The sequence below is a fragment of the Episyrphus balteatus genome, chromosome 4 (assembly GCF_945859705.1).
Source record: "Episyrphus balteatus chromosome 4, idEpiBalt1.1, whole genome shotgun sequence".
NCBI lineage: Eukaryota > Metazoa > Arthropoda > Insecta > Diptera > Syrphidae > Episyrphus > Episyrphus balteatus.
Window position 1 is genome coordinate 17,736,524 of NC_079137.1, and position 17,397 is coordinate 17,753,920.

Sequence of the window (17,397 nt, forward strand, 5' to 3'; positions counted from 1 at the left end):
ATATCCCCATAAAAGGGTTTTTTTTTTTGTGAAAAATTCATACCAAAGCAAGGCACGAGTACGATAACTTAGGCGCCGAGAATTGACAACGGCTATTTGTAGAGGTGTTCAATACAAATATTTTTTCTTACGGGAGGGGGGGTCAATTTCCCTCCCTTTAGGCGGGAGGGGCAATTTTCAAAAGAAATACTTGAAATCATAAAAAAATTATTAAAAAACAACGGCAACACTTACAGTTATCAATGATACTTTTTTCAAAAGCTAGAGTTATACACTTGATTTTAATTTTTAAATCAAGACATTTCAATCAATCGTTTTTGAAATAATCGATTTCAAAATCAACATTTGGGAAAAATAAGATTAAAAAAATACATTGCATACTATTTTTGTCAAGTTTTTCAATGAGAAATTGATTGATGAGTAAATTGTCTCAAAAATTTCCTAATCAAACACTGAAAACCATATCTTCTTATGCCTTGCTTCTAGTTTTTGAGAAAAATGAAAAATAGAAAAACTAATTTCTTAATCAGATTTTTATTTTCTTGGCTGTTTACCATTATCAAAAATCAGAAAAGATCGATATTCATACATAGAGTCAGTAAAGAGCTTTGTACTTCTTAAAAAAAAACTAGATTCCCATTGTACGCTCACCGCAGGAGAGCCCTGATGGTGCAGAGAATAGTCCCCAAAAACTTAATCCACTGAAGGATTTGAAAAAAGTTTTCTTATTTTACAATTTTCTCAAAAATTAGAAAGCATAAGAAGATATGGTTTTCAGTGTTTGATTAGGAAATTTTTGAGACAATTTACTCATCAATCAATTTCTCATTGAAAAACTTGACAAAAATAGTATGCAATGTATTTTTTTAATCTTATTTTTCCCAAATGTTGATTTTGAAATCGATTATTTCAAAAACGATTGATTGAAATGTCTTGATTTAAAAATTAAAATCAAGTGTATAACTCTAGCTTTTGAAAAAAGTATCATTGATAACTGTAAGTGTTGCCGTTGTTTTTTAATAATTTTTTTATGATTTCAAGTATTTCTTTTGAAAATTGCCCCTCCCGCCTAAAGGGAGGGAAATTGACCCCCCCTCCCGTAAGAAAAAATATTTGTATTGAACACCTCTACAAATAGCCGTTGTCAATTCTCGGCGCCTAAGTTATCGTACTCGTGCCTTGCTTTGGTATGAATTTTTCACAAAAAAAAAACCCTTTTATGGGGATATCTCGAAAAAATATCTAATCCGATTTTGGTAAAAGCGGATTATTATTGCAGAGGCTTTCAGGAACAAAGCCTCATCCTTAGTTTTTGTCGTTTTTTCAGGTCAACCTTAAACTTGTTCAGGATTACTCTCTTTTTTATTAATATTTTACTTTTTCTTTATTTTTTCGCCGTTTCTTTTTTATGTGTATATGTGTTATATATTGTTGAAAAGGCACAAAAACAACCTTTCATTTGACATCAAAAACATACATATTGCTCTTATAGTTCTAATGATATTTGCATATAAAAGGGACAGAAAATGGTTATCAGAACGAACTTTGGAGCCTTATATCTCAGGACCCTGACTTTCGATTTAAAAAAAAACTTCATATATTGAATATACTAAGCTCCAGCTTCAATTCGAGACTAGTCTCATTAATGTACGCTCATGGCCCAAGTCCCATATAATTTTGCCCCATCTCCTTTATAAATAAATAAAGTTGTCTACACGATTTTTATGTACAAAATATATACATATATACATATATTATTTTTATAGATTACATTACATTTACATCTAATAAGAAGATAAATCTTACGGACTAAGAACATTGCAGCTTGCGAAACTTAGTCCATCGGCTGATTTTTATAAATATTATTATACAAAGTACAAAGAAAAATAAATGCAAAAATCGAATATTGCCGAAGTGGTAGGGTGGACCTGAAAGTTTAACATACTCAAAGTTAAGAAACTAGGTCCTTGAGTTTATAGTAGAGGAGGTTGGTGAATTTTTACATTTTTGGTATTTCCCTTTTTTTTCTGATATAGACTTATAGACTTATTCGATCGATTTGATGCTTAAGACTTTTTCTAAAACAATTTCAAAAAACTTCTAAAATAATTTCTAAAGGACAATTAGTTTCCTAAAAGTCAAATCTATAAAATGCAATAAGGTTGTATTTTTTCAATATAGTGAGCAAACGTATAATGAGATTTGTTGAGACTTTTAAGATATACCTCAGTCATATGACTGTCAACATATCCTTACCCAAAAATAAATATTTTGTACGTGTCAAAACTAACTGCACTCTTCTAAAGGAAATTTACTATTTTGTCAAATTTTTAGAACAAAAACGATAAGTCTTTTTTATTAGAAATATAATGTGCTTTAATTTCGTAGAAGATAATTCTTCCGATACTCGCTTGGTTTTCAAAATATTAACGAGATATCAAAAAGAGAATTTTCAGATCTCTTTGTGGCACAAAGCTCCTCGCCCAGGTGTTGGGATTTTAGGTTAAGTTCTGTCATCACAACTACACGTTGTTGTTTTTTTTTTAATTAGATACAATTTACATTTTTGTGAACGTGTTTAAAATTTTTTTTTAAGTGACATCAAACTACAATAAGAATGGTCATATTGAAGAGACATCTAGGCTCACGAGTCACGAAACCAAACACAATTTTTTCCGAATTATGCATTGCTAGACTCGAAATTTCTAATCTCTTCTATCTAAAGGCATGTGTAGATATCTTATTATTTCAAACATTATAATTAACTCGTGTCAAGTTATATTAATAAAATGGCGCCAATATCTTATGCACGAATTTGTCAGGCATCTTTGCAATGCAAACGCCTTTAGTTGTTACACAACTCTACAGAGTTATTAATGACAATTTTAAACTGATTAATTGCAAGTGTGGCGCGAGCTCCCTCTGTCTGGACAGTTTAATTACTTACGATAATCGTTATACCGCCATGATACAGTATTTCTTTTATAGAAAAACATAAACACACATCTTAAAAATGAACCCATAAATTCATACAATTAATGTCATTAAATCGAGTGGTGAATTGTTAGTTGGTCGGGGGCCAAAGCCAGGAGATATTAACAGGATTATCCTGGACAATAAATTGTATAACTGCCAATTGTCGTGATGCTTATATCCTTCAAATATCTTTACGACTCTGCAACTAGATTTGTGGTCTAAACGTCTTAATTTTGGTTCCTTTTGAACGAATGTTGTCGTATAGATATGCCACAGATTATTTTTAGTGAAGGTGAACCTGGAGGATGCTGTGAATACACACGAACATGATTAATACGTATAAAATTCCAGCAATTAACGAAAGGTGATGGAAGCTAGTGGAAGCTGAAAATGTTTAAAATGTAAACACCTTTAACTATGTGAACCATCAGGTTAACATTAAACGGCTGATCTCCGATGATCGTGTTTCAAGTAATCATGTGTAATTAATCCGGCAATCCGAGTGTTCGTTAGAAGCAGGTGTTATTTCGCACGAGTCGCTGTTTTAAATGGTCTATAGTGGAAGTAACCAACATCAGAGCCGGTTCTTTTTTTTTCTGAGAGCACATAAATAAAATATACTGCCTTGGAATTTGAGATTTATGAATACGTAGATATTTTTAAACATTTGAAAAAGTAGAATTTTAAAAAGCCTTTTGAATGTTGTCTTAAAAAATTGTAATGTAATTTAAGAGTCTTGCCTTATTTACAAATTTGTAAGTATGTATTCTACTCCTTAAACGATCGGAATCCCCAAGGACATACGAAATTGATTCCAAAATAGAACATTACAAAGAGATAGCAGAATGTTACTTCTTTTATATCAACTATTTGAAATTAAATTTAAAACAAAACACTTGTTTCTTGAACTTGTAGCAACACATGGAGGATATGGCTAGTAAGATTTTGTATGGGCATATTTAAGCTTCTTTGAGTCACCATCCTAAATAGTTTTTACTATGTATGCATATTTTGTATATAATATTTTCAGGCGAATTCGCATAGTGAAAAGGATCTAAAATTAAAAGTAATACTCTGGAGTTTAGAAAAAAACGCGACCATAAACAAAAAATACCAAGACTGGAAACTCGGCGGTCAACTGACGTTTGCCTACAAGCTGGGAGGTGTGGTGAATGTCGTGAACCTTTTGTTGTGTTCGTGTTGGATGTGTGGTGAATGTCGTGAATCTATAAATGTGTGCGTGTTAACGTCATTTACCAACGTGGTGGCTTTCACATATATTCACAGACAGCACTGTACACAAAAGGGTTTCGGGGGGAAAGACGTACGAAATTTTCCAGTCTTGGTATTTTTTGTTTATGAACGCGACCTTGCATTGGTTCATTGCATTGTATGGAATCATCAACACTTAAATTAATGGATTTTTGAGACAAAATATTATGGTATGATTACGCTAGTTTACAAAAAAATAAAAAAAATTTGGACACCAGAAAACTCGAAAATCTTATCTAAAAAAAATTTATGGATAGGTTTTCGAGATATGATTTTTCAAAGTTTTTTGTCGTTTTTTTTTCAGCATACTTAGTATTCAGGCTATATCTTGAGTAATAAACAACTAATTTGAACAGAAAAACCGATTCCTGAAAGCTGATCAAATAAGCAGCAAACACTGCAATAACTTTTTTGGGTCACTCCAAAAATGTAACAGCATTGTATCAAAACACTTTAAAAAAATCGACTTTTGAAAGGAAATTTTTGCAAAAACAGAGTTTCTTACTGGCATAAAAAATCTAAATCTTACGAATCCTCATAGATAGCGAATGGCAAAGATAACAAAGTAATTTTCTTCAAAATCTATGGATAAGTTATAAAGATATGACAATTTTTGTAACGATCAATATTTTGGACTTTTTTTTTTGTTATTTCTTGTGTTTTCTTCTATAACTTGAAAAGGAAGCCGAATATGAAAATTTGTATTAAGTAATTTTTTGAAGATAATTAAATTTACGTCCCTTATCTTGGCGGACACTTTGTGGCGGAATAAAACCAAATTAGTCTCATTAATTGTAGCTAATTAAATGCTAATTTGTTGCGCAAACCAAAAATTTGTAGCTCGTTTAGTTTTTGAGTTATTGAATTTTCCGCTAAAATAAGACTGAAGTTAGCGGACAAAATCTGAAATAATTAAAATAAATGAGTTAAGTTGGCCTCCGAATTTGTAGCTTTTTAAATGCTTTTCAATTCCATAAACTTGGATTTTGTAGCCTTAACAGTTTTTTTGATATTAAAAATTCCGCTAAAATAAGACTGAAGTTAGCGGACGAAAGTAGGAAATTTAATATTTTTTTGATGCCCAAAATTGTAGCTAATTAAATGCTAATTTGTTGCGCAAAAATTAATTTTGTAGCTCCACCCAGTCATTTTTTATTTAAACTTAAAGATTCAGAAGTGCACTTCCGGTTTGACGAGGCCAGTGGAGACTTTTTGAAAAATTCACTTTTTTAAATTTTTTCTTTTGCCATTAATTGTAGCTTTTGAATACATTATTTTTGATACAAACCACAATTTTGTAGCTCAAACCGTTTTTGAAATATTCAAGATTTTGTTTTAAAAATACACCTCAAAAGTACCCTTTCAAAATCCAAAAAAATGCCAAATTCCAAAATTTTTTTTTCCAGAAATTTGAAGTAACCTAGACTAAGACGAAATCCAAAAACCTCGATTTTGTAGCTCGATTAGTTTTTTTGTTATTCAATATTCCGCTAAAATAAGACTCAATTTCATATGTAACGGTCAAAATTTTTAAAAAAGTTGAATTTTCAAATTTTTTTCTTTTCTACAAAATCGAGGTTTTTGGATTTCGTCTTAGTCTAGGTTACTTCAAATTTCTGGAAAAAAAAATTTTGGAATTTGGCATTTTTTTGGATTTTGAAAGGGTACTTTTGAGGTGTATTTTTAAAACAAAATCTTGAATATTTCAAAAACGGTTTGAGCTACAAAATTGTGGTTTGTATCAAAAATAATGTATTCAAAAGCTACAATTAATGGCAAAAGAAAAAATTTAAAAAAGTCTTTTTTTAAAGTTCGTGCATTGGTACAGCGAACAGGAAGTGCACTTTTTAAACTTCAAATTTGAATTGAAAATGACTGGATGGAGCTACAAAATTAATTTTTGCGCAACAAATTTTGTTTTGCAAAGCTACAATTTCTAGAAAAGAAAAAAATTTGAAAATTCAACTTTTTTGAAAATTTTGACCGTTACATATGAAATTGAGTCTTATTTTAGCGGAATATTGAATAACAAAAAAACTAATCGAGCTACAAAATCGAGGTTTTTGGATTTCGTCTTAGTCTAGGTTACTTCAAATTTCTGGAAAAAAAAATTTTGGAATTTGGCATTTTTTTGGATTTTGAAAGGGTACTTTTGAGGTGTATTTTTAAAACAAAATCTTGAATATTTCAAAAACGGTTTGAGCTACAAAATTGTGGTTTGTATCAAAAATAATGTATTCAAAAGCTACAATTAATGGCAAAAGAAAAAATTTAAAAAAGTGAATTTTTCAAAAAGTCTCCACTGGCCTCGTCAAACCGGAAGTGCACTTCTGAATCTTTAAGTTTAAATAAAAAATGACTGGGTGGAGCTACAAAATTAATTTTTGCGCAACAAATTAGCATTTAATTAGCTACAATTTTGGGCATCAAAAAAATATTAAATTTCCTACTTTCGTCCGCTAACTTCAGTCTTATTTTAGCGGAATTTTTAATATCAAAAAAACTGTTAAGGCTACAAAATCCAAGTTTATGGAATTGAAAAGCATTTAAAAAGCTACAAATTCGGAGGCCAACTTAACTCATTTATTTTAATTATTTCAGATTTTGTCCGCTAACTTCAGTCTTATTTTAGCGGAAAATTCAATAACTCAAAAACTAAACGAGCTACAAATTTTTGGTTTGCGCAACAAATTAGCATTTAATTAGCTACAATTAATGAGACTAATTTGGTTTTATTCCGCCACAAAGTGTCCGCCAAGATAAGGGACGTATTAAATTTCCTATCGAAATGTATCCTTTACAAAAAATTTCAATTAAAATATTGTAAAAAACTAATGAAAAACTATTCGAAAAAAGAGAAAAACATGACATTTTTGGTGTTTTTACTAAATAGACTATTTATATCCTTTAAGCATTTATAGATATAAAAATTGAATACGGCTAAAATGGGATAAAATATGGACTTTCAAAATCTACAGTTTTTGGTCTATTTGAGCCATTTTTCTTTAACACATGCTTTAAAAAATGGTGATTAGCAGTGGTTTTATTGTATGCATTCCTTATTTAAAATTACTTCCTTATCATTATAACCATAAAACCACTTAATGCAAACATATTTGCAAATTTAGAAAATATTAAAACAAATAGTAAATCTATTTTCATTTGAAACATTTTATAAAATTAGAAAATAGTTTTGGGATTTAGAATAAACGATATGATATGAGATTATATTTTAGAACATAGAGTATAAATTGATAAACATAAAAACATACAAAAATCCTTACTACAACTTGTAAAATGTGTTAAAGAAAAATGGCTCAAAGAGACTACACTACACGTAAAAAATATAAAACTATGAGGATTCGCAAGATTTAGATTAAGAAACTCTGTTTTTGCAAAAATTTCTTTTAAAAAGTCGATTTTTTTTTCAGTGTTTTGATACAACGCACTTAAACTTTTGGAGTGACCCAAAAAAGTTATTCCAGTGTTTGTTGCTTATTTGATCAGCTTTCAGGAACCGGTTTTTCTGTTCAAATTACACTGAGCCAAAAAACAACGTAAAATCAATCGAAACCACTTTGAATCAATGGAAAATCACTACATTTTTAGCCTAAAGTGGAAAATGATTGAATCAAAGTAGTACACTTTAAATCTAAGTTGTTCACACATTAAAAAAAATAAAAAAAAGTAAAACTGGCATCCGCTGGGGATCGAACCTGCTATACCTGGGTTGACAAGCTTGTGTTTTACCACTGTGCCATCTCACTTATAAAAATTGATGTGACAAACTGTAACTTAAGCATAGGACGATTTTTAGAAAATTAATGAATATATTTTTCACCATTGATTCAATGTAGGTAGGTAGGTAGAGATGGCGGTCAAGGCAAACCATGTTTGATTGACCCAATTAGCGCAGGATGCGCCGTTTTGATACCAAAACTTATGAAACCTGTGAGTGATAATTGGATTTATTTGAAATACATTTTTTAATTGGTTTTTAAAAAAGGGAAAAACAAGTGTTAGGCAGTCCTAAATCCACTTTGTTGCATTTAGGAACGAGATCAAGTCTTTGATCTTTGATTCTGAGATGTTATCTATGACATTAAAGAATTCGCTCCCCAGAGAGAGTACTCTATTCCTAGCAAGGGCGGGACATTGACATAGGAAATGGTAGACCGTTTCTTTTTCTTGCTGGTCCAAGCCTTGATTCAATGTAGAACGGATTAAAAATTACTATGCGTATTTTCTCTGGGTGTACTCAAGATATAGCCCGAATACTAAGTATGCTGGAAAAAAAAACGACAAGAATCTTTGAAAAATTATATCTCGATAACGTATCCATCGTAATTTTTTTTAAGTGATTTCCGAGTTCCTGAGGTCAAAGTACGTAAGAAAAAAATAGTGGGATTGAGTGTCCATTTTGGCTATAAACCAGTGTTATTTGAATCATTAGAATCTGAATCTTCGAAAAATTTGGAACAATTTATAGACAGATTGTGCGGAATATTATTTAAAGAAAAACTAAATAAAAGTCAAAATGATCAACTGCTCCCTTCTGACATTGCTTGGATCTTATGCAAGCCCTCTCCAAAATAACACTTTTCCTCCATCATATTACGAAATCCTTAAACTGCAATTTTATTTTATTTCTCACTTTTTTATGTTTTATTTTTAGAGCAACATGCAAATATTAAAGAAAAACAAACAAAAAAAAAAAAAAAAAAACATAATCGTGCCACTATCGATCGTGTTTCCGCAGAATTTCCCAGCCATAAGTTACTTCAAAGCAGCACTGCCTACTTATTGTTTATTTACCAAATAAAATTGTTATTAAACTTCAGACAGATCAATGTTCGCCTGATCAAACCAGTAGACATTGTTGTATTATTCCACCCTAAAGGATTTCAACAAAACGATGATGATGATGATGACGAGAACGCGACACGGAGCGATAGGCGGCGGACAGTGGCTGTGCTGTGACGCTGTATAAGTGTATAACCACGCCATACTGTCGACGACAATACTTATTGCACAAAACATCCAGAGTCACGTTTTTTTAGTTGTCTACCATCAGCATAACCAAAAAATCTGGTGCACAAAACAGAAGAATAATAGTTTCTCTGTTTTGGGACTTTAAAAACTCCTTAGAGCCCTGAGGCATTCTAGTGTCGATCGCCAACGATTTACTTAAAATGTAAACAAAGGAGAGAAATGGCGAACAATTTCACCACTTCCCTGCCATGGGAGTATTAATTAAGCGTGGTTCATATTCAGATTGAAGCAATGCGCGTTAGCATTAAGGAAAATCATGGAAAGCTCATGGCGTCTTAGGTTTTCCAGGCCAATTTCCATATCAGAGTAACGACACGGCAGAAAAATTCAAACAACAACAAAAGAAAGTTCTTGGTGAGAAAATTGGTTATAGACGTGGGATGTGATGAAGATCACGACTGTTCACTTTGAATTGCATTGATTGAAAGTGCGATGGTTAAGACGAAAGAAAAGAGTTTGGCTTTCGGGCGCAGAATAAGGATTGAGATGTTTCGAAATTGATGTTTATTTAATAACATTACTTAATTTGTTTCTTATTTTGTGAGAAAAAGCTTTTCAATTTTTGATTAATATTTCAAAATTATGAACAAAAGATAACTTCTATATATGTGAAATGTGAAAATGAACTTGAGAAAGCTATGGTATGATTTTGAATTAAAGCTACTCAGAAAGAAAATGGTACACCGAAAAAAAAAACCAATATCAATTTAACATTTTTTAAATATCAAATTAACTTTTTTTAAATATCAGCCAAAAATGCTCTATAAAATGATATTTAAAATGTCATGTTTTGGAAATTTTTTTTGATATTTTATTATCATTTTTACTTGCGATATATGTAGGTACTATATATCAAGTTATGCATTCGTAAAAAAAAAAAAGTTGAGATAACATTTTTCCATGACATTACGATGGTAGACAATACCAAAAAAGTGGGTCCCGGAAGTTCGTCTGTCTGTCTGTCTGTCTGTCTGTCTGTCTGTCTGTCTGTCTGTCTGTCTGTCTGTCTGTCTGTCTGTCTGTCTGTCTGTCTGTCTGTCTGTCTGTCTGTCTGTCTGTCTGTCTGTCTGTCTGTCTGTCTGTCTGTCTGTCTGTCTGTCTGTCTGTCAGTCTGTCTGTCTGTCTGTCTGTATAAGGAGCTACAGCCTAAACGAATGGACCGATTAATGTCAAACTTGGTATGTAGCGTTATTTGGCGACTCTCCAGAGGGGTTTTTGGAATTAATTTTTTTGGACCAAAAATAACGGTACTTGTCATATACCGATTTAGGTAAAATTGAAATATCTCGAAAACGGCTCCAACGATTTTGTTTAAAAAATTCAAATGTTAGTTTTAAGCAAAGGTCTATCTTTCAATGAAAATTTTTTTTTGAAAATCATTATTAACGGTACCTGCCATAGAACGGTTTTTTTCAAATCCGATTATCTCCGAAACTGCTTATTCGATTTCAACGAAACTTTTTGTGAAAAAGCATTTATATAATTAAAATATAAACCAAAAATAAAATTTCCAAAAAAATAATTTTTGGATTTAAAAAAAAAAATTGAAAATTTTTGTTTGAAAAATCAAATTTTCGAAAACGGGACATTGAATTTTTTTGAAATTTTGTTTTTTGATGTTGATTAGTGATTTCTACAAAATGGCATATCAATTTTATTTTAAAACTTTTTTTCCAAAAAATTATTTATAAAAAATTAGTTTTTTTAAAAACAGCTCTAACGATTTTGAAATTTTTTTTTCTAAAAATGCATGTTAATGTATAAATCAAAACTGCATACTTGTTTTGGAGGGCAATTTAATTTTAGATTTTATTTTATTTTTTTAAAAAACGAATTTTATTTTTTTTTTCCAAATTTCTATACAAAGTCTTAAAAATTTAAGCAACTTTAACTCTAAGAGCAAGTTCGTGCGACCCAGTCGTGCATTTTATTTCATATCAATTTCTCATTCCAAATTATTGAAAAATATTAAATAAAAAATTTTTAATGTGTACTAATTTAAAGGCGCTTTGTGTTTTTTCGAAGTAAAATGTATGATTTACTGAGAAAATTTGATCGGCACTAAGATTTTACTTCACATAGTTTGGGAGAAAATAACAAAACAATTATATCACCTATAATAGAAAAAATAATATCACCATTATTTTTAAAAGAATATTCCCTTTCAGTAATGTTTTAAAAAAAGAAAGAAAATTCTTAAAATAATAAAAATAATAAAAAGGAAAAGGAAAGAAATAGGTTTCATTATAATAAACTAAAACGTAAAATCTAGTCAACATTGATATTTTAATTGTCAAAGTGAAATTTTCACTATCCACTTAAACTTAAAAAAATGTCAAAATGATATTTTAATTGTAAAAGTGAAATTTTCACTATCCCACCTGAAATTAAAAACTGTCAAAATGATATGATAAAATATCAAAATTGATATTTTAATTGTTGGATGACTTTTGTCACTGAAAAATGTTAATTTGATAGCTGTTATTATCAAATTTTTTTTTCGGTGTAGGTACTTACTCAAGTTCAAGTTGCTTATGTTATAACAATTTTTAAATACGAATTTTTTAAATGTTTGCAGGAAAAATTCGTTCTTAAACAAAAAAACTACAAAAAAGCATAATAAACTTTTTTTTTAAGTGGTCGTTTTGGGTCTCATTCCATTCAGCATTATAAAATATTGTCTATAATTTTCTAGCTTAATCAACCGTCTTCTCCTCCGTTACTCTTGCATGTGCGGTTAAAAAAAATTAAAACCAAAAAAGCACGTATACGCCACAGTACACGGCAACAACGTGCAAATAATGTGAACTACAACTTCGGGAAAGATGTTACCACACCCTTATCGACATTATATTGAATTAATTAAACACTTGCAATCAATAATTGAACAAAATTCATCAGTGTAAATAAATAATCAGAAGAACAATAACGAAGAAAAAATAAAGAAATTCCATTAGAATAATCATCGACCAAAATAAGGCGTCTTAGTAAGGGTACGACAGATCTAACTGATGACCCCACTGTCGTACCTGGGCGAAACGCTTTGGAGTTGAGGTCACTTGAGCTTTAAAATTGAATCATAATCAGAAGAACAAAATTTTAAAATTGTTCTTATTTTTAAGATATTACAACACAAAAAATTAACAAATACAAACCTAACAAAAACGAAAACGAATAGAAATAAGCAAAATATGAATGCTTTTTATATTTTGTAGATTTGAATTGCTTTTGTTTTTATTATAGTTTTGGTTACGAAGTAACCAAAAACTCCTTCTCAGGGATTTTTTAGCTTTAGTAAGGAGAATAACTTTTCTTAAGTCAATGTAAAAAAGTATTAAAAGTGTTAGAGATTTGTAAAAGCTGTCGAAAAAGAACGTCCACAAAAGACGCAATTGTGACAATTCAAATTATTTGCTTATTTTTTTTTTTTCCATTGTTGTTTATGTAACGTAAGCCAATTGTATATGCCATTATGTACCACACGTTAAAAATTAAATCGTTCATATTTTGTTTTATTACACCACTCACCATTTCATCCAGGCTCTTCAAGTCATTGGTAACAATTTGAGGTTGTGGACCATAGACTAGCGTTGGCCCTTCATCGTTATCTTCTTCTTCTTCAGAATCTGTGTCGAACATTTCTGTTTCTGTTGCCATATTATTTTTATCACATTCTGTACTATCTGTTTGTGTACCACAGCCAATTCCATTAGCTTTGTTATCAGCTGCTATTTCACGATCAATTTGTCGTTCCATTTGGACCAACATTGGGGCGAGCATTCCTGAAATTAATATAAAAGAAATAATTTTTAAAATTGTATCCACAGGAACAATTGGAAGTTTTCAAATATTACCAAATTTTGCTCCACGTCGAGCAACTTCCAAAAGGCATAGTATCACATGTTTTTCGTTTTTCCTCATAATTAGGTCGTCGGTTTCGAATAATAGGCACTCGAATATTTTAAGGCTCTTTCTGTAAATTAAAACAAACATTATACAATAGATAAAAACAATACATTCACATACAATATAATGAATAATAAAATAATCGATATAAAACCCTGTTTAAAATATTATTGATAAATTAATGAAATGATAGATTAACGATGAATAGTGTTTAAATGGTAGCCGATCATTTATTACAAATATTTGTTGGAGGCAGAGATGGCAAAAATTGGATTTTTTTTTATTTCCTACATTTGTTACGTCTACTACATAAATGAGGTAGTTAACGTAGTTTAATGTAGTTAACGTAATTAAATGTAGCAGACGTAGCGCTAGACGTCAAAATGTAGTTTGAAATGCCAATTTTACCACCAAATTGTCAAAGTCTTATTCAAATCGAAATACATAGCTGTGATAGTGTAAATTTGAATAGAATATTTGAAACCAGATGGACTTGGGGTGGTTTCTTTGAAAAGGTTTTACTTTACGAAACCAAATTCTCACGAAAACACAGCTATTTATTTTTTAATATTTTTGAAATATAACGTTTTTTATGTAGTTATTGCACGTAGCAAATGTAGGTAGTACATGAAACAAATCAAGCGAGTAGTTTATTCGATTAACTACGCGTAGTTAACCGAGTAGATTACCTGACGTAATCTACTCTGCCATCTCTGGTTGGAGGTCTTTAAAATATGTATAGATCTTTTATTTTTCTATTCTTGTTAGTTACAAAATGAAACAAACAAAAAATAAATGATAATGAATAGTTTTATCTCATTAATTTGTCTGATTTATAAGAATAATAGGATTATAAACTAACGAGACATGTTTGTTGTCATTTTTATTTGATATCGTTTCATAGCATGTAGTTCAAGACATAAAATTGACATATCGTTGAAAAACAGAAACTTGAAAACAGGTTGTTTAAGGAGTGTTACAATCAAAGTCATTCCACCGATTGACTACATTTCTGAATCTTAGTCTGAATATATAATGGGGATTAAATAAACAGGGAATAGAGATATTGTACGTGAGAAATTATTATGAACTGCAGGGTGATTCAATTTAGTATAAATTTAAAAATCAATTGAGTATTTTTGCCAATGCTGGTATTAACAATATGTAAAGAGTTAACTATAAGATTTTTTATTTCATGGAATAATGTTCAAAATACGGCAATACATATTTACAATACGGTTTAAGGCAATTCTGCCGTCTGCCTGGTAAAAATACTTTAACAAAAGTAAAATAACATATGATAATTAGACATGGCTAATAAACAAAGTTATGTAGTATAAAATATTAATTGAAACATTTAAATGTAAGTTAAAAATATGACTAACAACTTTGATATGATTTGAAATACAAAATAGAATTATTTAAAAATTCATACAAATTCAAAACATGCCACTAATATTAAAGATCACTAACAGCAAGATCACACAAAAAAAACCTTCTATATGGTATTTTATAACCCTCTTGAGCCTAAAGATTTGTAAATAGTAAAAGAGAAACTGAAACTGGACTTTTTATTTTTTTCTACTGATCTAACAAGTGCTTAAGCACGCTTTTTCATTTTATTTTTGGTTTTTTTTCTACACTTTTTTAATTTTTTTACTTGCGATATAGGTACTATACAGTGGTGGAAAAATAATTAGAAACACGCTCTTTCTTTTCAAAATGTTTGTATGTTCTTAATATGAATAAAAAATATTAGAAATATTTTTTAACAGAGGTATTTGAAGAGCTTGATGTTTTACTAAGGATCTCCTCTTTATTGCACCTTCTTTTTCTAAAAAGTAAGGGGTTGGTGTGTCAGGAATATTGTTAAGGACGTTTTATTATTTTTTTGGAACATGTGGCATTTTTCGAGGACTGCAACCACATTAACCAACTAATAGAAATTAGTTGGTGATAGTCCTTTTTATTAATTGTACGTTTAATTAATTGACCAAGTTTGGCAAATGTAAATGCTAAAAATCAAAAACAGGATATTTCTTAGTAATTTTTCCTCAGTGTTTCTAATTATATTTCCACACAAAATTGGACTATATTTTAGATTTTTTGCAATATTTTTCTTTTGTTGGATAAATTCTAAATTTTTGTTCCTAAAATGTTACAAGGATTGTATCATCACTCATGTTTGCTAAAAATTTGTTAAATATTTTGTATTTATAGTAAGAAAAAAACAACATTTTGTAAACAAAGGAGAACTCTGTGGGTCCGGAAGGGGATGTCTTGACCAGTAAAACGTCTGTCTCTTACAGTCTCACCTCTAGTCAAGACAGACCTCTTCCTGACCCTAAAAGTGCTCAAATCCCCAGCGGCAGTGTAGCTGTCTCTCATAGTTCCACCTCCGCTGGAGAGGAAAGCAAAAGAGCGTCCCGTAATGACATAAGGAACGCAAAGGGGATCTATAGAGCACTAAGGTTGATACCAATAGCCGAACGGTCCCCAGAGCAATCCAGCAAGTTAGAATGGGCAAAAGCTATTCTCAGCAAAAGATTGACCAGCAGCGACTTAACGTCAAAGCGACAAAGGTCTGTTGAGGATTCCGTCTCGGAATCTAAAAGACAAAAAGTGCATAATTCCAGCACTCACACTAGGAAAGACCTGTCCTTTAGTGACGTTCTTAAGGACAAGTCTATCCTTGCAGTTATCGATAGAAGTAATGTCGATGGCATGATCTCTTTTGACCGTTGGACGATGGTCTCAAACAAACTGCAGATCTCCTACTGGACTCTCATGATGGAGAACCCGGGTGAGCCTGCAGTTGTTGAGGACGCGGGATGGCACCAAGGCCGCGTCAAGCTCGTCGCATTCGGTGACAAGAGATCATGCGATCTATATAAGCTTGCTATCAGCAGACTAGAGGGGCTATGGCCTGATGCCAAGCTAGAGGTTGTGGCAAAGGAAGACATTCCTTGCAGACCTAGAGCTCGCATCAGTATCCCAGCTGAGCTAGCCTGCAAAGATACTGTGCTCAAAATGATCCAGTTTGGAAATCCATCCCTACCCACTCACGACTGGAAAGTCGCAAAGCTGGAAGAGCCAACGGGCCCTTATAGATCGGCAATAATTGTCATCAATAAGGAGTCGTTGACTCCCCTAGCTGCGAACCAAAGTCAGATAAGGTTTGGATGGACTTCTACAACCTTAAAGATCTATAAAAAAGATGAGGAGAGTGCAAAAGCTGCACCTCCATCACTTCCGGCACCTGAGGTTCCCTCCTTAGAAGAAGACATTGCCTTAAATATCAATCCTCCATCTCCATCAATGGAGGTTGATACGCCGGTAATCTCCCCAACTGAGGAGGTCCCCTCGGGCTCTAAAACGCCAGCCATAATGGCTCCAATACCAGATAACTCCGATGTTGAGATGGAAACAGAGGAATATCTCAACAAGATTCTACTCAGTGAAGATGAACTCCTACGTTCATCTTCTGAGTCAGAATCCGAAGACCTCGACCTTACGGTGGTGGGGGCTGATCTGACTAACAGTAGCATTCATGCTCCAGTTAGTTCAGATTAACCTTCACCACTCCAAGCAGGCTTCGGCCTCCCTTCTTCTCCGAATCCACAAGAATGGGGAAGACGTGGTGCTGGTCCAGGAACCATGGATCTGCAAGTCCATGGTTCAGGGACTCAGGACTCCTGGGTACAACTTGCTATATGCATCGGACAAAGGTGACCCCAGATCATGCATATTAGCAAGAAGTAATACTAATGTATATTTACTCCCTAATTACAGCGATCGAGATGTAACCGCGGTCAGACTGCAAACTGACCAAGGAACACTCTGGATTGCGTCGGCATATCTCGGCCATGACCAACTCGGCCCTCTCCCTGGCGAAAAACTACGGAGACTTGTAGCCGATGCTGAAAGGCAAAAGATCTGCCTCATAATTGGTTGCGATGCAAACGCCCATCACACGGTCTGGGGAAGTACCGACATAAATGATAGAGGTGAGTCACTTTTTGATTTTATTTTGAGTACTAACCTGATAGTAAGTAATACTGGCAATGAACCAACATTCGTTACCAGAAACCGACAAGAAGTACTAGACATTACTCTTGTCTCCGATTCGATTCATCAAAGGATCTTAAATTGGAAAGTATCTAAAGAACACTCGTTCTCTGATCATAGATA

At 31.9% G+C, this 17,397-nt stretch overlaps 1 protein-coding gene across 3 annotated transcripts in view; it reads right to left on the bottom strand.

Annotated features, from left to right (window-relative positions):
* Positions 1 to 17,397, bottom strand: part of LOC129920280 (GAS2-like protein pickled eggs) — a 202,542-nt gene that overhangs the window by 43,690 nt on the left and 141,455 nt on the right. For all 3 annotated transcript variants that reach the window (XM_056001599.1, XM_056001600.1, XM_056001601.1), the window contains exons 4-5: positions 13,155 to 13,273; positions 12,829 to 13,082 (exon numbers count right to left, since the gene is read on the bottom strand). In XM_056001599.1, coding sequence (XP_055857574.1) covers positions 12,829 to 13,082; positions 13,155 to 13,273 — 373 coding nt within the window. The remainder of the gene's footprint in view (positions 1 to 12,828; positions 13,083 to 13,154; positions 13,274 to 17,397) is intronic.